The 23,956-nt window shown below is 32.7% G+C and overlaps 1 protein-coding gene across 1 annotated transcript; it reads right to left on the reverse strand.

Moving 5' to 3' along the window:
* Nucleotides 1-2,848: 2,848 nt before the first annotated feature.
* LOC131159711 (probable WRKY transcription factor 49) lies at nt 2,849-6,989 on the reverse strand. Its single transcript, XM_058114827.1, has 3 exons — nt 6,146-6,989; nt 5,893-6,036; nt 2,849-3,430 (listed from the first exon to the last, which is right to left on the reverse strand). Exons 1-3 carry the CDS (start codon nt 6,688-6,690, stop codon nt 3,004-3,006), a joined length of 1,116 nt encoding a protein of 371 aa, XP_057970810.1. The 5' UTR covers nt 6,691-6,989; the 3' UTR covers nt 2,849-3,003.
* Between the last annotated feature and the right edge of the window lie 16,967 nt (nt 6,990-23,956).

The following is a 23,956-nucleotide window of genomic DNA, read 5'->3' on the forward strand; positions in this document are numbered from 1 at the left end:
AAAGTCTAATGAACCTTTATTTCAAGGCAATGAAGCTGAGAGAGTAAAAATGAGAGATCTCTATTAGGTGAAGACTTTAGATGACACCTCTAACTAATGGCTTAAAAAAGAACTAAAACTAAATGAAAAAGAAGGAACAAATTTAAAAACCCGTAAAGTTTTGCTATATAATGGTCAGACAGAATGAGGTGTCCACAACTGTCTCTTTTTATATGTTTGTTACATACGATGATAGGAAAGCGTCACTTTCGATATCCTGAGGTAATAAACATATAAAGATAAAGATACAAATTTTGGATCAGACATCATATAGCAAAACTTTTAGAAAAATGTGTGAATACTTGCAAAAGTGTGCCTTTTATTTTGCATGCTCTCTCTCTCTCTCTCCTCTCTCTCTCTCTCTCTCTCTCTCTCTCTCTCTCTCTCTCTCTATCTCTCTTCTCTCTCTCTCTCTCTCTCTTAATAATTGGAATTTAGGTAACTTTCATAGGCTTACAAAGTAAGGTTAAAATACCCTAGTTTATGAAAAGAACACTACCTAGAACTTGGGAAATTAACCACATGCTTCCTAAGGTAGACAAACCAACATGATTTGGGAAAAACTACACAGATTTAGGACATTGCCACATGCCTTCAAAGTAGGATGGAGACCATGCCAGTCTACAACAAAAAAAAACTACCTAGGGTTAGGGAGAATTGACCTTTACACCTATGATAGACAAACCAACATAGTTTGTAAAAAAATAAAGACATTACTTGAACTTGGGACATTGCCATATACCTCCAAATTAGGATACATACCATGCCAGTCCATGATAGGGAAAACTACTAAGGGTTTGAGAACTTAGCCACATGCCTCCTAAGGGTAGACAAATAAGCACGGTTTGTTGGGAAAACTAATTGGATTGCGACATTACCACGTGCCACTGAAACAAAATAAAAACCATGTTTGTGGGAAAAAAACTACTTAGATTTGGATCATTTTCACATGCCTCCAAAGCAGGATGTAGACCATGCCAGTCTACGACAAGGAAAGGAAGTAAGTGTACGAGAAGTTAATCATACACAGCTCATAAAATAAAATATTGAGTGAAAGAATTTTCTATGCTATGAATATATGTTGCATAAAGTGAGGATACATCCTAACTCTACTCCTACAATGACAATTAAAACTTCAAAAGTAATGTATATGGAATGCTCCTTCTCACCATTGATGACATGCATGCAACGCATGAACATGTTTGAAAAAGATGCATAAATTTGTACTATAGGAATACCTGTGAACAAATGTCTATCCAATTGATTCTTTGACGAGATTCTGAAATCCAACCTTTGAATCTATCTCAACTCAACCTTAACAATCCTCGGATTCCAAACTATGGAGAGGAAGGTTTACCCAAATCAACAGTGTGTCTGGCCTATGGTTCCCTTAACAACTTTCATAATCAAGGGACACTAAAATATTGTTGAAAATTGGCGCTCTGATACTAATTGTTGATGCAGATGCATAGGGGAAAACCTCGCAAACTCGAATCAATCTGGAACAAGTAATGCAAGCACTCAAAAATCATTAATATGCATATAGGGAAAGGCCAATACCAAAAATTGATGTTGCAAGAAAAATATAAGAGCATTTAAACAATATAACAATAATAATAAACAAAGGAAATTATGTAATTTTTGTTAATAAACAATAATTTTATTTATTTTTGGTTACTAATGCTATAATTAGGGAAGTGGAAAAATGAGATATTGTGAGTTATTCACATTAACCACTAAAATACCAAATCCATCTATTCTTTCTGTCTAATACAAAATTTAAAAATAAAAATAAAAATAAATTAATTAATTATTTTGTGGATGCGATGAGTGCGAGTTGGTTTGTGCTACAAACCCAACATTGTATTTCAAATCAACTTGCATTTAGGGTTGGACATAGTTCGATTCACTAAACCATACCCCTCAAACTATTAAATGAATCAAAGCTTCAATTTGTGAGAAAATATGAACCAAAACTAAATTGTTTCAAATAGCTATCAAAATTCAATTGACCAATTTTTTGGTTGATATCCAAACCAAATTGAACTGTTGGAATCCAATTTAAAATTTCAAAGTGACTACAAATTAATTTTTTTTTTCTCCTTTAAAATCAACATTACATTTAAAATTCAAACTCTAAAATTTAAGCATCAATGAGAAGTCATACATTTATAAACTTGATATTAGCATGTTACATAATTTAAATAACATCCACCGATGAATTGAACGTAAACCAAAATTCATAATCCAAATTTTAATTCTGGAAAAAAAATATAAAAGTAACTAATCTAAGGTCTATTGTTATTGAAAAACAATTTTTTAAGTTACATTATTTAAATATTATATTTTATATATATATATATATATATTATATTTTTGTAATATATTAGTTTGGTTCAGTTAACCGCGATCATAAGATGGACCAAATTGAATCCTTTACGACAAAAACTGAGAACTCCAAACCAAAATCGAATGGAATAAAACTTAGATTAGCATATTTTGGATAATATGCTCAATTCTATAAATCAAAAATGAAATTAGTCAACTCTGAAAATATGGACATGCACATATGCATGTCTCTGTGTGTGAGACATCAATCTCAATTATAAAAGTTTTGGGCTTACGTATTAAGCTCGAATTTGGAAAAGTATAAGGAACTCATATTGAGTAGGCCGGACTCAACACAAGCATCCAATGGAGGGGAGAGAACTTCTTTACATCTATTTCGATAATATAGTGCCCTTGTGAGATAAACATATATGCACATACTGCATATCAGTATAGCCAAAATACTGAATAAACACAGAAAAAATCAAATAACAATTGATTCAACTAACCATTATGAAACAATTAGGATCTTTAATTATTACACGACATTGTATATAATTCACATGAAGCAAACTCAGCTTAATAGTTATTGGAAGTTAGCCCATTGGATATATTTATATATATATAAAAATATATTCACCTAATACCAATATCAAAATGTGAAGGGGAATAGTTAGGAGACCAGGAGAGGGAAGAAGGTGAAGTGAGGGGCGAAGGACACCATGAAGATGAGGAATTGGAGCAAGTGTTATTATTTGATGGGCACCTGATCACCAGAGGCACCACATCTTCGAGCAACCCTTGCGAGCTCATCCCCTCTTGGGCAGAGTCCGCCAATGTGCTCGTCACCGGGCTGTGGGCGGCGTTCTGTGGGCTGTCATGGGGTGGGGAGGCAGTCCTTTTGGGGCGCTTGGGCGGCGGATTGTCAGTGGGGGGGAAGCATGGGTAAGCGAAGTGGAGGTGGAGGCCTTCATATGTGACAATGAGAGCGTCTGGGTCTTCACTCGATCTCTCCACCTGCTTCTTTGCACTGCACCTTCGATTTGTGCATCTGTAATAGCTCCTGTTTCATAAGCAATCCGAGGAAGTGATTTGGTTGCTTGAAATTGATTCATTGGCTGGCCACCTTTAAAATAATTCCGGTGATCATATTGGATGTTATTAGAAGACAATTTTTATTTTAAGCATAACTTTATGTGGTTTGAGATTAGTTTGCTCATATGCTTGTGACTGTAATACTATGGGTTGCTCATGGATTAGCTTAATGTGACAATGCAAATTCTACGTCCTTTTTTTTTTTTTTTAACTTGAATTGAGATATCTTCGAATCAAACGCTAGATTTATCATAAAAAAATATTATAATTGTTTGCAACATTAGTGAAATTTAATAAACAATAACAAACCAAATATTAATTTTCCTAATTTTTAGTATGTTGGAGTAGAATGAATTATGAGTGAAATGGAATAAAAAACTATATGATGAGTGTGTGAAATTATAAAGATAAAATTTATTTCATTCTTGGGTATTTAATGTATTCTAATTAAGTTTTACTAGGCAGATCGAGTATTGAGATAGAGACAAAAGCCCTTAAATTCAAAGATGTATCTTTAGCAGGAAAAAATGAATAACACGACAAATGTAAGAGTTGAACGATGTTATATTTTAGTGAGCAAATGACGCCACTCAAACAAACTAGCCATCCAATTTACACTCTATATGATTTAATGTGCATGCACAAATTTGAAACACAACATTATTTCAGGTTCAAAGGTCAAACCTAGACCATTTCTATGGGGTCCTTAGTCAAAGGTCATTGTACCAAAAAAATTTCCCCCACAAATTATTAGGGGTATGCAGTCGGTTGGTTTGGCCAATTAACCGAACTGGCAGATTTTTTTCGGTTAACCCCGGCCCGCCCCATAACCGAACTGATCGAATTGAGCTCTTTAACTGAATCGTACCTGACCAAACCGAATTGTCGGTTAATTTGGTTAACCAAATTTAACCAAATAAAATTAAAATTAATTTTAAAAAAAATATGAATGTACAATTTGAATGCCGAAATTAAAAAAAAATATATATGAATTTATAATTTGTATGCCGAAACTAAAATAAAAAAAAATTAATTATAGAAAAAATTAATTTATATTTAATTATTAATTAAGTAAAATTTGGATAATTCGGTTAACCGATTGCATTTTCCTCATAACTAAAATTTAAAACCGAATACCCGAATTTGTCCCATTTTGAAACCAAACCGAACTAACTAAATTCAATTGATTAATTCAGTTTAAACTGAATTATGTTCGACACTACAAATGACCCAAACCTTGTCTTCATATATTTTCGCGAATTTGTATGACTTTAGGACAGTTTTGGTATTTTAGTAACACTGACTTTTACCCTTTAAAAAAAGAAAAAAGAAAAAAAGAAACCCCCAACTTTAGGACTTTACTCAATGTCCCAATTATTGTACTGATCTTTGTGTTTGATAGGTTAATATTCTAACATGTGATATCAAAACAATTATACCATTTAAATAATAAGAGGTCATTTTCAATGAAATATTTTATTTATTCTATTAAAATCTTAAAATATAAGGTATGAGTAGTATGACAAAAGTGTATTCCAAGTGAGGTCCTTACTAAATATAAAGGCTCATGTTCTTATGCTATAATAATGATGCTTTACAAGTTCAAATTTTTGTTATATAGTAATAACTATTAATTTTGATTAAATGATCGGCTTAGGATTAATGTATACTACTGCATACCATTAGTGCTTTACATGTAAGATTTTGTCAAATAATAAGCAAAAAAAATTTCATTTAAACTACACTTCTTTTAACTCAAATTAATCTCTTATTTATTATATACTTTAAATAATATATGAAACACTGATGTTATGCTAGTAGATGAGATCTTCTTCTAGAACAAATTCTTAACAAATAAAATGTAAAATGTTATAATCTCAAATTCTTAACAAATAAAAATTTTAAATTATAAAAATACGTTTATTTATATTGTCAGTTTTTGTTTTTATTATTGGTTTTCAACTGTCTGTCAAAAAATTAAAAATCAGATTTTACAATTTTGAATTGCTTTGACAACCTGTTACTAAAAATTTTAACATCTAGAGATAGTTTTTTAGATTTAATTATTTATTTTATACACTTTTAAATCAAAACCAAAATTGAATAATCATTAAAAAAAAACCTTGTCTTCGAATTTAACAAGCAGGCAAAAATGTGCCCCACCAAATAATTTTTATATTTATTTATTTATTTTGTAGAAGAAAGACAGCCAATTAATTACTATGGCGGCCGTAAAATGCCTGCAACACCTCAAATCTAAGGGAGGGTAGAAAATAGAGACACTGTCATTTTTCTGCAACACTTCTTGACAAAATTGAAAACCAAATAGATTAAAAATAAAAAAATAAAACGTATAGGATGGTGTAGAACTATTCTTCACCCCCAAAATCATGGATATATCAATTCATTTAGCAGGAAATTAAGAATTACCTAGGATTTCGGCTGTTCTTGATGTACTTCTGCCCATACTTCCTCCATTTGTAGCCATCGTCGGCCATCCCACTCCCCCAGCTCTTCATTTTCAGAGTATACTTGTTCTCGACCTTGTTCAAATTCCTCTCCAGTATTGGAAATCTGATTAGGAAAAGAAAAATATCCAAATAATTGCCAAACAAGTAAAATTCAATAAACCCAATTCAGTACTCCATTGATTCTATGACCTGAACCACAAATGAGCTCAAACCTGGATTCCGGAATCTCTGGAAATGGGCTTTTGCTGTTGGTCACGTACAGAGCATTCTCAATATCTCCAATGGTTGGCCCGGAGTAGATGGTGGAGACAACCTGGTTGATAGCTGCTTGACTAGCAGGACTCATTTCGGGCTCGAGTTCTGCCGGAGGCAACACAAAGAAGGGAGACATGTTGTCGACGAGCTCCCGGACGAGCTCGTCGTCCGATGTCGACCCATCGAACCAATTACCATTTAATTCCTCCATTAGAACTACTTCTAAGCTGATCAGGGAAGTGAACTGTGCATATGAAGCAGACTTGAAGGAGAAGGGATAATGGAAAGGGAAGAAGAGAGTGGAGCAGATGAAGAGAGAAAGCAAATCTGTTTTATTAGAGAGATGCAGGGCAATCCGGCAAAGTGCATTAATTCCACTTCTGCATTGACTTTTGGAGAATTCTGTGACTGAAACGGTTGCGCTTTTGGAAGGTTCTGCAAATGGGTCATATATAATATATGGACACACATACAAACACAGATATATATTTAACAAAATCATATGTGGGTTTTTTTAGTAGGTGAACTGTTCTGCAAACAGGGGATTTGATCGACATGCATGATGTGGAATTTGTGAGATGAACGGTCCTGATCGATGGCGGCCGTGATTGGTCTGACCCATTTGGAATTTGAGGGTGAGTAGTTCATTTCATCAAGACTTATTATTGATGATAATTGATATGATACGATATGATGTTCATGTAAATGTGATGGTCTATCGCATTTTTACAGAGCAGGAGTAACCATCGTCTCCTTCTCTCTCTGTTTTGTTCAATGGGTAGCTAGCTGTGATTTTCTCTTGTGGGGGGTTTGTTTGCCTTGTTATTTATATGGGTTGGGGGCTGATGGGATGGATGCATTATTTAAGGTGGACCTTGGCTTCTGCCGCTCTGCTCATCATCCCAATTCAATTCCAGACTAAGAGTCAACTGGTCAAACACATGATTTCCCACTTCTCATGCATACGTAAGTGATTTTGTTAACTTTTATTTTATTTAAATTTATTTTTTCTCATGGAAACTCCGGTCATCGATGAGCCCTTCAGACCCGCCCCGATGTGGCACCAAACCCACGGGATGGTGGCCTTCCTCCTAGTTTGCCTTCCTCCTGGTTAGTTGTTTGGCCAACTCGCTTCCCAGGACCAGTTTCGCTGCATCAACTAGGTACATTGCTAGGATTTGAACCCTCGATACTCCTCCTAAATTGCCCGACTGCTTTACCACTGCGCCAATTCCCTAGGATTAAACTTCTATTTTTTATTTTTGTGATAAGTGGTTTTATATTGTGAGATTATTTTAATTTCGCTATTTGACCCAAAAGTTTTATTTTGAATATGGTGAGGGCATGAATTTTTTTTTAAAAAAAAAAATGTGTAAATTTAAATAAAATATACTATTTTTTATTCAAATTCAATATTTTAAATTCATACTTCCAAACACAACTTAAGTGATGGTTGTTAATTTTAATTTTGGATTGAAAACATTTTTAAATTGCATTTGTCCAAATGGTGTGTGAAATTGACTTTATAAGAACATTAGCAAACAAAAACATTAAAAAAAACACTTATATATAGTTTAAGTACATCTGTGCCTCAATATGTTTTTTAAATAAGAGGTTTTTAATAATTAATTTTTTTAGTAAAAAAAGAATTAATGCTTAGCATTTGAGACTCAACTATACATGTGTATGTTACTATAATATAATAGAATTATATAGCTAATATTATATTGTATATATAACGTAAAAAATATTATATTATACTTCAATGTATTACAGTGCTATAATATATTTAATATTTTGAAATTTATTAAATAATATAATATTAAACATATATAATATAATCACATATTATTGCAGTACTGGTAACAAAATATAAAAATATGGAAAATGAAGAGAAGGACATTATTATATTGCAATTAATCACATAATAACAAAACAAAAATTAAAATATACAGCATGATTGCTTAAAAATATTTGCACTAATATGTTTTCACTTTTAATATTATATTGTTACAGTAAATATATTGGTTCATTATTAGATTTACTTGTTAAAATATTGTAGAATTATAAATAATAATATTACGATATATATATATATATATATATTATATTATGTTTAAATATTTTTATATTGTTATATGTATAAGACAATAAGATACTATTATGTATAATAATAATTATAATTATTAATTATTATTATTATTATTATTATTGTTGTTGGACTCTTGCAACAATATAATGAGTCAAACCAATTTTATTTTTTAATATTACCTAAAAATATTTATAATAAAAGTATTTACTAAAAATGTTTATTAAAATGAAATATTTCTTATTTTAACATGCAGTACATAATGACTTGAATTTTGAGCTCATTAAATCATATTTGCCCCTAATTAAATAGATATTTTCAAAGTTTGAGTCTCATTATATTACTGAATAGAAAATTAAAGGATTTGAACAAATTTAAATAAATTAGGGCTCTTTATAAATGTATCATCTAGAACCACTTGAGGGAAAGTACTAAACTCAAACAAATACTTAATTTGGCACGTCCTGATAATAGGTTCTAAACTAGAGAAGTGTTGGAAATCATAAGCATTATTTAGTTGTATCTATAAAAATGATCGATGATTATGAATACTTATAAAATAGGTGACATTTGTATGTCCCTTTTATTATACCCGCTGCATATTATTATGCATAAAAAATTATATATTTATTAAACTATGTCAATAGTATCATTATTGAAAAACCAATATTTTAAATTAATATATTTTTATTTAATTTTTTATATATTTTTGAAGCAACAGTGAAGTTAAAGAGATCTAGAGAGATGAGGGGAGAGAAACGAGAGAGAGAGAGAGAGTGAAAGAAGTTTAGAGGTGAGAAGTGGCGGACTATGGTCCAGTTAGATTTTCTTGGCAACAAAAGTGATGTGAGGAGACAAAGTTGGAGGCGATGTAATAAGCTTGGGGGGTTTGACATTACATGTACCATTGTGCATTAGCATTCAACTATAAGTGGCAAAAACTCATCTTAAATTGCTTCTCAAAATCTACTTAAAAAAATTAATCTTTTTGCATATTTTTTTTTGAATAAGTACATTTTTGAAAATGTTCCAAGCTCCACTTTATGAAAGAAGCTTTTATCTAATGTTTGACACACAATAATGAAATGTGTTCAAAATTTATATGACAAGAGTACTATAAAATTCTAAAGACAAAGTCTATTGATTGATTTCATCATATTTTTCTATACAAATAAATTATTATTTTAACAATAAATGCTATAAGAACTTGTAAAATAAGTACTACTTTTTTGGACTTACATTTATAAGTAATCTATTAAAAAGGAGCAATCTTACTAGCATCTTAATGTCCATCCTTCAAAGAATATGTAACAATATTATAAAAATACAATTTTTTTGAAAACTTTCCTTAGGGGTGAGCATAATTGGAGTTTAACTGAATTAACTGACTGAATTCAATCAGCTCGGTTCGGTTCCAAATTTGAATAATTTTGGGTATTCAATTTTCGGTTCGAGCATGAGGAATCTTTAATTCAATTAACTGAATTACCTAAGTTACTAATTAATTAATAATTAAATATAAATTAGTAATATTAATATAAGATATGTGTTAAATCTTAAAATTTTAATGTTGACTTTGGTGTGATCCCAAGAGAGGGGGTGAATTGGATTTTAAAACTTTTGGACTAATTTAAACATTTATGCTAATCCACCACATATCATATTCCATTTTCACGTGTATGTAAATTAATAAAATGATAAAAGCAGACATACACGTGGAACATATCTCATTTAACTTAAATGTGTGCATGCAAATATTATAACTGTAAGGACCTGATCCGAGAAATGTAGATTAAACAAATAAGAAAAGGGTAAGGAATTTAAAAAGGTGAAGACAATAGGGTTTGTCGACAAGACTCCTTCTCTTGTTGACGAAGTCTCTTCTGTGGCTCGTCGGCGAGATTCAAAGGATCGTCGACGAGTGCATACTAAGATATTTTTGGAATTTTGGAATCTCAAGTTCGTTGATAAAGCCAACTCTGTCGTCAACGAACGCCCTTCTTCTGCTCGTCGACGAGCGCTCCACTTCGTCGACGAGTCTAGCCGGGTCAACTAAATTATAAATATTTATTTTTATTGCTTCATGGTTAAGAAACTCAAAACTCTCTCTCTCTCTCTCTCTCTCTCTCTCTCTCTAGAACCGGCGAGCTCTCTCTCTCTATGATCCTCTGTTGTTTGTCATCTAAATCCACGATCCGACATTACTACGTGGATCAGGGGGAAAACCTCTACAATTATAGCGGATCGGATCTTCGTTTTGAGGATTTCCGGGGTTCATCCCGAAACCGAAGTAAAGGTCTAAGTTCGTTTTTGATTTAGTAGATCTATAGTAAATAAGATTGTGTTGAAGTGTTGTTCTTTGGTTTTTAGGTTTTAAGAACTCGGTTCATTATTTTGGAGCCGTATAGTTTGTGTTTTAAGTGTTCGGGAAAAGGTAAAGGGATTTGTTTACATCAGTCTCTTTAGAAAACTAAATCGCTAGAAAGTTATCTTATGTTTATATGCACGTATTGATTGCTTATTTGCAAAGTTTCACCGAGTAAAAATACCGATTTTACGATTTTACGGTTTTGGTAAAAATAAGGGTTTTGGTGTATGATCTCCAAACTTTTCAAAACTTCTATATTTGCATTAATCTTAATGTAGGAGATGCTTAAACCCTTTGTTTTCCATTTAAATGTTATTTTTCGAGTTATATACTATATATAGTGGATTTTTTACCAAACGAGTGTGACATATGATATGAAATGGAATATATTGAACTGTTATACACGTATGTGAACTATGGGACCTAAAGTTCCATTTTGCTATCTGAAAATATGGAAAAAAGGTGTTGGTTATATACCGAGCTTTATATGTGAAAAGGGTTAAATCGAGAGTGTGTGTGTTGGTTTATACCACATTATAAATGAATGAGTTTGTGAAAATATTATAACTGTATAGGTGATTTGTGAATTTGAAACAAGTTAATTTCTTTTATTATAAATTGTATATATGATATTAGGACCCCTAGCTTGTTAGCTTGTTACTATGAGAGTCTTAAAAAGCTCAATGTTATATCAGAGCCTTAAAAAGCTTAACGTTATAAAAAGTTTTGAAAAGCTTAAGCATGGTTTCGTTGCTATACTCTAGATACAGTGCAACCACACATATGATTTTTAGTGTGGGTATCAAGATAGTCAGCTAGGTAGGTGTGTGCCACTAGTGGATTAATAGACCAGGTGGATTTAGTCGGACTATAGTAACTATAATGATTGACAAGTGCCTACGTAGGGTAGGGCTTGTTTAGGAATTTATGATCGCATAACCTGCACCAAGGGGTAGTGTTAGCATTTGTTATGAACTTTCTAAGTTGGACGGTGCTCTAAATAAGCATATACATGATTTAAAGACTAAAATGGGCAAAGTCACAGGTTTGAGTACCAGGTGGAGGGATTGTATAGTGTATGGGCATGAATCCTGCCCTAACCTCGGAAACTCTCGCTTGTAACGATGCTGAATTATCTATTGCATGAAATATATAAATATCTCCTATATTACTATATTGAGAATATGCTTTATATGTAATTGCTTTCAACTGAAATAAACACATGTTGTCACACACTGATGTAATATCTTCCGCCTTACTAAGAAGTATCTCACCCCAACATACAACCTTTGTTTCAGGTCCTGTAGGACATCGGTTATAGTTGTTAAAGGAACTTGGAGTGTCCTATTGTGTGTAGATTACGTAAGTGTTTTGTATATGTAATATACTTAGTTCAGAATGTATTTTTGGGGATTGTAAGAACATGTTATGTTTTAAGTACAATCGTATGTATATGAGGATACAATTAGAAACTTTGGTATGTCTTTTAGATTTCCATATGGATGTTTATGTTTTCCGTTGTGCATGAGATTACAGATCAATATGAAACACTCGTTGTCCCTATTCAGGGCGGGTTGTATATGTATGTTTATCAGAGAAAGGTGTATTATACAGGTGTAGTAGCACTCCGAGCTATATAACGGGTCTGAGCGTTATAATAACTGTAAATGAAAGCATACACATGCAGAAATTGAAGTACGAAAATTAAATAAGATAGAGAAAGAGTGACATACAGATTTGTTATCGAGCTTGGCCAAATCAGCCTACATTCCCGCCTTGGGCATACCCCCCAAGGATTTCACTAACCCTGCTTACTTAAACAGGTGGAGCAGAAGTCGTTACAACCTTTTATTATGGGGTAAGGTAAACCCTAGATCAATTATAAGGTTGAGTCTAACTTGTCTCCCTTACCAAGTAAAGACTCCCCAGTTCAATTTTTGGGTTAAACCGAATTGATCTCATTTATGGGGTTAAGATTCTCTAGTTCAATTGACGCGTTGAACCCAACTGATACATTAAAACATTTTTATACAAAATAATGCTCCTATATACAAGCAGAGATGCACAACATTAAAGCTCTAAAATGCACACTCCAATGATATAAAATGATGCTCAGTGGAGTAAAGATGTTTTCCAAACTAGATATTTTCAATCTTTGTATAATGATGTATATGATAAAGTATTTCAAAGATTTGAACCCCTAATGAAATATTTCTCCAAAAACATTTATCAAAGGAATATTTGAGAGAAACTCAAGGCTTTGCTCTCAAAAATGTTTTTAAAAAATGCAAGCTACGAGAGAGTAAAAAGCACTTGAATGAAATAAATGCCCAAATACAATATTCTCTTTCAAAAAGTTTTGTCAAAAGAATGAAAGGAAAGAGAGTAGAAGAATTTAAAAATTTACTCCAAAGTGATTTTGCAATTAAAAATGTAAGTGGGGGAACTTTGATTAAGAAAATAATTTGAGAGAAAAATTGGTTAATCAAAGTTACTAATTTTGGCTCATGAAGAGGTATATATAGACTTCTTGAAAATATGACCGTTTGGGGACACGCTTGGTATTTTCCAGATTGTTTAATGAAAAACATGAAGCTTAATTAGTACTGGAAAATAACCCAACCTGAGAGATTTGGTCGGCTTAAGTCAAGGTTCGGTCGACCACTTTTGTAAGTTCGATTGACCAAGGCAAATTTGAACTAAGGATATGGTCGACCATATCCAAATGATTTTGAACTCTTCGTAGGTTCGGTCAAACATGACTAAGGTTTAGTTGACCACTCATATGGTTTGGTCGACCATGGTCAATTTGAACTATACAAACAGTCCGTTGAGTTGTTAGGGGGTCAGTCACTTCATGGTTCGGTCGATCAGGGACGATACGTTCAAAATAAACGGTCAACCATGTGAAGTCAACATGTTGACTTCCTAACGGTTCAGTCGACCAAGACATTTACAATGCCAATGGTTCGGTCGATCGTGGCTTAGTCAACGCTTTGACTTTTTAGCCAACAAGGTATTCAATCGACCAAATTGGTTATTACCATAATGGTTCGGTCAACCAGGGGTATTCAGGAACCTTAATTTGATTTTAAGTTTTATCCCTTTTTGAATAAATGTAATATTTTAACTTTAAGAGATTTTTCATTAAGTCTATAAGGTCCTAGGTCAGTCTAAGGCCCAGACTTTTAAATTAAACCCAAAAAATCTTGCGTCGGTCGATCGAAGTTTTTGTAAACTTCGTTTGAGCCCTAAAATTTGACCCTAATATTTAAGAAAAGAGTTTCTATAAAAAAGTGTTGGTCCCTAGGATCTATCTACGGTTGTTCTAAGCTTTCATCCATATCATGCAAATGCATACATTATTACAGACCAGATAATAAAAATTTAAATGCAATTACAATAAAAAATAAACATCTTCTTCTTCTTTTTGCTCTTTTTTTCATGGAATATGTCAATCTGTTATGTGGACTTTAAGTTCTGTCTTGACTTCCATTTTTCCTGTATCTTATATTCGTGCGACATGTAAACATGTTCACACACTAAATGCACACGTAAGATACATAAGCTTTGTTAGTATCAAAACATGGATCAGACTCAAAAAGTCAACATTTAATCTTAAAATATCCCTTTTATTAATAAAATTAATAGTTAATTAAGTTATAATTGGTAAACCAGAAACCAAATTTGCAATCATATTTTATTTTTATAAATAATTTTAAATTATTCGATCAAATTCGTTTAACTGAATTACTCGAAAAGTTAGTTCGGTTACAGTTATTAATTCGGTTGGTTCGATTTGGGATTAGTTTAATGAAAAAATTTAGTTAATTCGATTAATTAATTGAATTTGATCAAATTGACCATTTACACACTCCTTACTTTTTAAAAAAAATAAAAAATAAAAAATAAAAAATAAAAAGTAAAACCTAATCTGAAGCACAGATCAAAGGGGCTCAAGGGGAAGCAAGAAGTCCTCTATAATTAAATTCACATAACAAAAAAATCATAAATAAGATGTAAGAAAATATATGCAAAGATGGTGATCCCAAAGTGACTTGCTTCAGAGTTAGGGAAACCTTTGTTTTGCGGGGATGGGTTTGACTTTTGGGGTCGTTGAAAACCACGGGCTCGAAAAATTAAGAGAGGATTTGGGGTGGGCGGTGTCGGCGGGAGGGACAAAAGGGTTGACTGGCAGAGTGGGCTTAGGCTAGCACGAGGGCGGTGGTGGGCGCAGGTTAACAACTCCCGTGGACCATACAAAGTCAACCCTTTTGTTTTGTGGGCCCTAGAAGCCTGGCGAATGACCAACACGTGTGCGACAAGGAGACCTAGCCCATGTCTTCCGTCACGTGTGCATGATAGGCCGGTCTTGACCCGTCCATGTCCATAGCCACAGGCTCACAGTTCACGTTCAAGGGTAGGGATGTAAATGGATGAGATTTGGAGCATGAGAAATGGTGGGCAAGAAAGGTCAGCGGATTGGACTTGAGCAAGGTTATAAATGAGTGGAACAAAAAACAAAATTAATACATTCAGGAACTATGAATAATTGAACACACACACACACCACATATATTTATTTATCAAATATTTATATTTAGGATAGTGTTGCAATATCCTAAAGAAAGATATGAAATGACAAAAGTTCGATGGAATCGCCACTAACTTGTTATTTACTTAAGTGCAGTTAGTTCACCTAATTATTACTCATTGATTGGTCTTCAGACTAATCTTAGGCCAAAAAAGTAGTAGTCTCGATTTACATTTATCAAAGTTGGGATCAGTGCCAACTCTTCATAATATGGGGTCCTAAACGAATGATTTAATTAGGGGCCCTTAATATTTTGTTTAATTTTTATTTTTATTTAAAATTAATTTTTTAAATTTTTTGAGATGCAAAATCACTAATTAAAGTTTTATATTCAAGATTTTTAAGTATTTTTTTTTTCTATTGATAACATAGCCAATCGAGTGACATAGTTGATCACAAATAATTTTTTATAAGTTTAAGTTTTGAAAAACTCCTAACTGAAGAAGCTACTGTCACAGTTATTGTTAATAAAATTCTATAAGCAATAAAAGCATTTGAAAAATAATCTATCTTTTTTATAAATACATTGAGACTTGAAAAAAAAAGAATTAAATTGCATTTGCTTTACATTTTAAAATACAATTTCAATTACTTGATAGTGAGAAAGTCAATGTATGAGAAGATAACATTATAAATAATGTTAATATTATTACATTAAAAAAAATTTGGGGGCCTCAAAATTTTTGAGGCCCTAGGCAAACACCTCAACCACCTTAAGGTCAAGCCGGCATTGGTTGGAATCAGGAGTTTAGTTATGTGAGGGGAAGGTGTTAGTACTCCCTACACACCCGTCCTTCAAACAGTACCTAATTAATTATGAATTACACTTAAATTGAATATAATGGTTTTTAATTAACTCCTTTAAAATAAATAAATAAATAAATAAAATTTTTTAAAAGAAAATGAAAAGTAATCATTGGGACGTACAAAAAAATTAGAATATATACAAATAATAATCAGAAATCATCAAATTTGAGTAAAAAGAGTCTTTAAAATATTCCTAAATTTTTCAAAAATTTTGTAGCATTTTTTTTTTTTAATTTTCCATCATTTTTTTTAATTTTTTTTTTGGGATTTTTAAAGATTTTTCTTCATTTTTTTTATATTTTTATATTTTCCATTTTTTTTATCCAAGTCAAAATAACTCAAATAATATTTTTTTTCTGATTTTAAAAATATTTCCTTGATTTTTTTTTCTAATTTTTTTTATTTTTTTTCAATATTTAAAAATTAAGAATCAATTAAAATTTTAATTTTTAAAAAATAAACTAAACCGACGGTTCAAAAGTCTGACTTGTTCAATTGGTCTGAATCGGGTCTGACCAAATTTGAGATAAGTAGGCAATATGTTCTGCCTATAGTGGTGACACGTGGTTTTATTTTCTTTATTTTTTTTTTTATTTTACAACAAGGTGACGTCAGCATGATGTCACCTGTTGATGATTTTTCTTTTTTATAAAAATTTTCTGCAGCATGGTGACGTCAAAGAAAAGAAATCAAAGCGAGAGAGAGAGAGAGAGAGAGAATAGAGGAGAGAGAGAGAGAGAGTTCCAGAGATTTAGGAAAAACAAAGAAGAGAAGAAAAGAAAAGAAAAGGAAAAATTAGAAAAATAATATATAATAATTTATTTTTAAAAAAAGAAGTTAGTGGGACATGTGTTGCCGAATGAATGATGACATGTGGCACAACTAGGACCATGCATTTGGGGGAGACATGGCATGATCCTATAAGTTGTGTTTTGTTTAGATTGTTGGATCGTTGTCACGTCAATTAATCGCATTAAATTTCTTGTAGTCATTATCTCCTGTCACATGACAAGTGATGTCATGTGGAGAAAAATCTTTAAAAATTGCAAAAAAAAATTGGAAAATTCTAGAAATTTTTTGAAAATTTGGGAATGTTTAATGATCTTTTTTGCTTAAATTTTATAAATCTATATAGTCATTTTATGTGTTTAGTATATGTAAATACCTTATTTGTGTGTGTGTGTGTGTGTACAAAGGATAAAGAGGTGTTTCAAACCTCACATTTATTAATTGTAAGAGGGGTTTATTTAATAAGACCTTGTCCTTTGGGGGTTTTATTAGACATCCCTAAATTGCACTTAATTTTGCATTCTTTCTTAAAATTTCAAGTTGAGATAATTCATAATTTTGTTAAGTTGAACTTAATCTCAAAATTTTAATTTTGTTAAGCTAAACTTAATCTCAAAATTTTGGTAAGCATGGGTCTCCTAGAATCTGTTAGCATTTATTTGAATTGGCCCAAATAGAGGTCCATTGAATTCCTTGCCCACCAAAAGCAGAGCGCTCAGCCCAAGCGCATTGCTGGTTCGCTGGACTCAAAGAATGAGCCCAAATGCCCAAAGGCCCAATAGAAATTTACTTCAGCCGAGTACTGAGTCAGCTACTGAGTCAGAAGCTAGTGCCCACCAAAAAACCCAACTAGCTTCGGCAAGGCTACCGCCTACCGCAACCTCCAGTACTTCGTGGAGGACAATTGGAAGCGTTGAGCGCGTGTGGGTGATCGGGATCCTGCTGTGGCTCGCCGTCTGCGACTCTACACCGCCCTCTTCACCTGGAAGTTCATCCATACAAGCACCGGGCGGTGTTTGACGTCATGGGCTACTGCGTCACCACTGCCAAGGGTGCCGCTGAGACTCTCTAGTTCAACATGGCCCTCATCCTCCTCAGTCCTCCCCGTTTACCGGAACACCAGCACTTTTCTCCGTAGCCGCACCAAGCCCAGCGTCGTCGTCCCCTTCGTCATCGTCCCCTTCATAATTTATACTTAAAATTTAATTAATTAATAAATCCAGTTAATTAGTTAAACGAATTATTTTTTGTTGTTAACCAAACCGAAATCGATTAACCGAAATTATTATAAATCCCAACCGAACCGACTGAATAGCATTTTTTACCCGAACCTAACCGGCCAATTTTGGTCAGTTAATTCGATTTTCACCGAATTATGCTCACCCCTAGTTGGGAGTAGGGAGATGTTTTTCCTACACCAGAAGCTCCGAAAGGCTTCAAATTTCACTACTCCTCTGGGCTTGCTTATGGGTTTGCGTATTAGTGGGCTAGGCTTGTAATATGTGGGAAGTTTTCACCGTGGGCGTGGGTGGTATATTAATAGGTGTGGCAAAACGGATTAACGGATCAAATTTGGGCGAGTTATAAATAAGTTGGGGTTAAACTGGTTTAGATTCGAGTTGATCCATTTATTAACAAATGACTATTATGTAAACCCAAATCTGCCCGTTTAATAAACGAGTCATAAACGGATCACTTATTTAAAAAATATAATGTATTTATTTTAAAAAATTTTAAACATTTGATATAAAATGATTTTTTTTAATAAAAAAAACACTCCTTCACATTTTTTAATCGGCTCCTAAGCAGGTCACACGGCGGGTGATCCGACTCGAACCCTCCAAACCCATTTAATAAACGAGTTGGGTCTGAATTGACCCGTTTATAAATGGATTAGCTTGTATTAAATCCAAACCTGGTTTAAACAGGTGGGTCACGAGTCACCTGTCGGGTTTCGATCCGTTTTGCCACCCCTAGGTATATATGAGTAATAATTTTGTGCCTTTATTTTTGTTTGCCGTCTGGGCTATCGGTTAAACATCAAACCAAATAATTGCATTAACCATTTTAAAAAAAACTAAAGGTGTCAATTTGCAATTTTGATGAATTTTTTTTTTTCAATTTGATTTTCGATTTAGCCTAAAATCGAACTAAAGGGAACAAATAACACCGCTACTTATAGTATAAAAAGGAAAATTAACTTGTAAAATAATAATCAAAATTATTAATTTGTCGAGCGTCTTCTTTAATAGAACAAGTTTGAAAAAGATTCACATCTTTGTCATTTCTTGTGATTTGAATATCCAAAATAACATAAGCAACTCGCATGATTTTCATAAAAAAAAAAATTAGATGACAAGGATTTCATGGTATTTGATATATATTTAGAGCTTGTACCAAATATCAAGATACCATCAATATAAAAATAAATAATCACATTTCTATTATTAGTACATGCTCTTGATATATAACTGTTATATTTGTATGTGACTCTTATACTTAATGGGATCACAAACAAAGGAAGGAAAAACTTATGAGAGAAGTCTTCTTATGCTGGCAGCAGAAGACTCGTCAACGAGTGCTCTGTGCTCATTGACGAGTAGATACTGAGGGTTAGAAAATTTCAGAGTTAAAAGCTCGTCGACAAGAGGATAGATTCGTCGATGAGACAATGAGTGGGCTTCTTTGTCTTGTCGGTGAATTCCCTATACTCGTCGACGAGTGCGATTGGACTGCAAGAAGTTATTTGAATTTTGAATTTGAACATTGTGATAGTTGGGGATTCAGAGGGAAACCTACGAGAGCTTGTTATATATGCTCTTCTGGGCATATTTTGAAATGTAAGAAAGTAAGAGAAGGTAAGAGAAGGAGAGAAGATCATTGTATTGTAAGCCTTCATCCAACTCTTATCCATATTCATTAATTACCCTATAACATGTTCAAGTAGATGGTGTTGATTATTCCCTCATAATGTTTATGAGGCATGCATCCTGAATCCTAAAATCAACCATCTTCCGTCTAAAAGGTACGGATCCAATCCCATACAGGAATGCTGCACTTACATTGCAGTCAATCACTCGAATTCCTTCGTCATAGACATTCTAAATTTTGGTAGCATCTCTCTATGACTTTCCAAATACATGAGATGGGATAAGTGAACATATTAGTTTTCCATCACTAACAAATTGTCACGACACCCCACTACAAAGTTATTGATTTTCAAGGCACACAAAGTTTATACCTTGAAGTTTGACCTTTTATGTTATTTAATTGGTTCATGTAAATCTAATTCTACTGGCTTTGTCTGCACGAGGACATGCAAACTCTGTTTTTTTCATGTAACCCTTGTGCGTATTCATCCAAAAACCTATCCCTCGACTTCACAATTTCTTTATCAAGCATGCAAATGCTTTGAACTCAACTAGCAAGTAATATCCTAGTGATGTAGGAAATTTATAGAAAGTATAAGGATGAAATTCAATTATTCATTTATTCACTCATCCTTTCAAAATATACATGACATTGTAATCATATGAGCACACATTTTAATGACTATAGTCATGTATGAGATTTCTAACGACATTTCGGTAGCATGTCGTCTGTAAATAGAACATTTCCCAAACCTATAAATCACAAAAACAATAAAATACGATTCATTTGAATCCCTAAGATAGTTAAATTTAGGTTAGCTCACTAAGGATGGAGCTCAGCTCCCCTGTGTGTTCTCATGCATTCAATCCAAACATGCAACAACCTAAGCAACTACCAGCAAGATTCTACATCAGCCATGTGGATGGCATTTAGTTCAAGCATGCAATTCAATATAGCTTAATAATAGTTTATATCAAAATATAAACCATCTATCGAATAAATTCAAGCCTTTAGTACATTATGGATAGTAAGTGTAGTGATGATCTCACAAAAGCATATAAGCATAAATAAGATGAATTTGTGAGTGCATTTAAGTTATAGAACTATGAAATTACAAAGGGAGATACTCCCAGGCAAATAGTAGTTGGCTTGTAGAATGACTTGATCTTGTGATGTCGTGGAGGCAATTGACAAGAATTTGGACATACTAAAGTACTAATACAAATTCTCTAACTAAAGGTTAGTTGATTGTGTTGTTAGGGACCTAAGAAGGTAAATATAATGTTGATTTATTTTAGATGAATCCATCATTTAGGTTAATTAACTGGATTAATTGAAAAATTTTTATCAATGAATCTTGTTAGATGAACTGATCCGAAATTCCATACTAACCAAACCCAAAACCAACTGAATTGAGTTTTGGTTAAATCGATCAACCTATTTAATATTTTAATATAGAAAATATACATAATATATATAAAATACATATAATTTTTTATAATTATATTTTATAAAGAGATTTTTAATTCTCTCTTTTAATTTCATACTTTGGGGTGAAATACTATGTTTGTACTAACCCATCTAACATATTAATACTCCAGCAGATTTATATGTGCATATAATTGGTTATTGGTTAATTTTGTATTGTAAGAATATCATACGACTAACTTGGGCCATCACGCATGTTAAAGGAGCATAATATTTGTTGTTAAATGATACTCCAACACCCATGTTAGCAGAACATTGATACATTTGACAAGATAATTCCCCATTGGCCACATAAAACTGCAAAAGGGAAAAAATTATTATACATTGGAATATAGAAATGATGAAAGAAACAAAAGACATCTTTGGTACAAACCTGAGCAAATAGGTGGCAAGGTGGAAGAGTCATCAATTTGAGATAAAAAAAACTTCTTTGGTACAAACTTGAGCAAAAACTCACTATTGATATACCTGCACAATTCCAAATTCATACAAAGTGAATCCAAACAATTACATTCAACAAAGTGAAAATATATATTCACCAATAGTTATTCTTTGGAGGTAAATCTAGCTTTGAACAAGCTGCATTGTTCATACTTATCAACATCATATATTTCAAGCTCATATTAAAACATAAAAATGTCTCTTAATCTATTAAAAAATTATATAGTTTACCAAATAAATCTAATATCCCCAAATCTAGGAATAATTTTCATCCACTTTCTTATTAAAAGCAACTGACCATAAACATAATAAATTTAAAACTCGTAGCAAAACTAAAATTAATAACATACTTCATAAATTCATAGTTCCATTATAACAAGGTTTCTATTGGCTATAATACAAATTAAGAAGCTATCAAGAATATGAGTAATCTAAAACACTTTTAACATACTCATGAAGCAAACACAACACACTTGTACAAACTTGAAAATGACTTATTTAAACTCTAAAGAAGAGGTGGATTTATTCTTCTCTATCTCTTCTTAAAAAAATAATTCTCCGTATATAAACATCAGAAAAAATGACTTAAAACATTTTCAAATACATAATAGAGTTCTTAATAAAGTTATCAATATGATAGTACAATAATAGGGAATACCACAAAATAAAAATGAATGATGGATGATTACCTTTGGCTAAAGAAAATCCCTTCACATGGGTTTAACATATTCTATATAAGATTTAAGCATGCTTTATCCAAAAATATATGGGTCCTTTAGCTTCCCATTTGGTCCACTATACTTTGTTATCCTTTTAGCATATTTTAAATATTACCAAAGATGACAACTCCTATTTGTCCAGCCTATTATTTTTTCACAAAAAGAGCAATCGAATTGACCTAAAATTGTAGTAACCTAGATAATTAAGGGAATTAAATAATAAAGAAAAGAGAGGGAAAAAGAATTTTAAAGGGGGACGAAGCAGGGCCTCATCGACGAAGGCAGAGCGTTTATCGATGAACAGTCTTCTTGGGCTCGTCAACATGGACGCGTGTCTCGTTGATGAGAGTTTACCGAGGGGCCATTTTCAGGGCCTGAAACTTGTCGACGAGGGTTAGGTGCTCATCAACGAACTCCCTTCTTGAACTTGTTGACGAGGTGACGTGGCTCGTCGACGAGGCCATATGGCAAAAGGTCTACAAATAGCAGGAAACGACGGTTCAGCAAGGAATTTGTTTTTCTCTCAGCTATCTCTCTCTCCTGCTCGGCCCTTCCTACTTCTCTCTAAGTTTCTAGCTCTATTTCTCCCCGTTCCGACGATCAGAAGCCGCCACTTTGATTTTGGGGAGATTCTTTAAAAGTCTACTGGAGTAGATTGTTGGTTTGAGCAATTTGGGCACCATCCGAAAATCAGGGTAAGTAGATTATTTAGGTATTTTTAGTATTAGCAGGCTTATTTGAGTCCAGATTTTGTATTATATGAAAATCTACTAGAGTTTTGTGGAATAAAACTAGGGTATTATATTTTTAGGGATAGGGTGTTTTGAGACCCTGTATGTAACACCCCGACCCGCTACGTAGGCTCGGGGTGCTACTTTAGTGACGTTTGTGTACCTGATATCAAACTCATCATATAAAATGTAGAGGAAATAAAAGATACAATCTCCAAAAATCCATTACCAGAGTTTTATACTACCTTTATATACAAAAAGGTTCTAAAATCCTTATTACAAACTAACGTACTATACTTATACAAAAACCAATTCAAACTACACTCATCACATACAAAAACTATACTACCGTCTATAACGACTTGCTTAAGTAATCATATAATAGAACATAATAAATAAAATAGTCAACCCGAACCCGTGGGTAGCGGGGATGCCTGTCATACACAGCGGAACCTAGACAGCAGTAAACATAAATCATCAACTTCAATACCACAAAAATACATAATACCAGAGTCAACAATAATCCAAAACACTGTGTGTATATATACAATCTCCCAAAATATCCAAAAATACCAAAAGTATTTCCTAGGATCCTACAACAAGTCCATTGATCCTAGTTCAAACTTACCCTCCTAATGGGGTGGTACAATAGGCTCAATAGCAGCCACGACCTGCCGGTTCTTATGGATTTCCTAAAAATTATTTAGGTTTGGGGGCGAGATACTTCTCAGCAAGGAAAAATAAACTAAATACAGTTATGTGGCAACATGAATATTTAATGATAATATAGCTATATAGTACATTCTTCATACAAGAAAACATTAATCATTTAATAACTGCATAAACGTATACCTTCATATTTTTAATAAAT

Source organism: Malania oleifera, chromosome 7 (genome assembly GCF_029873635.1).
Source record: "Malania oleifera isolate guangnan ecotype guangnan chromosome 7, ASM2987363v1, whole genome shotgun sequence".
NCBI classification, from domain to species: Eukaryota; Viridiplantae; Streptophyta; class Magnoliopsida; order Santalales; family Ximeniaceae; genus Malania; species Malania oleifera.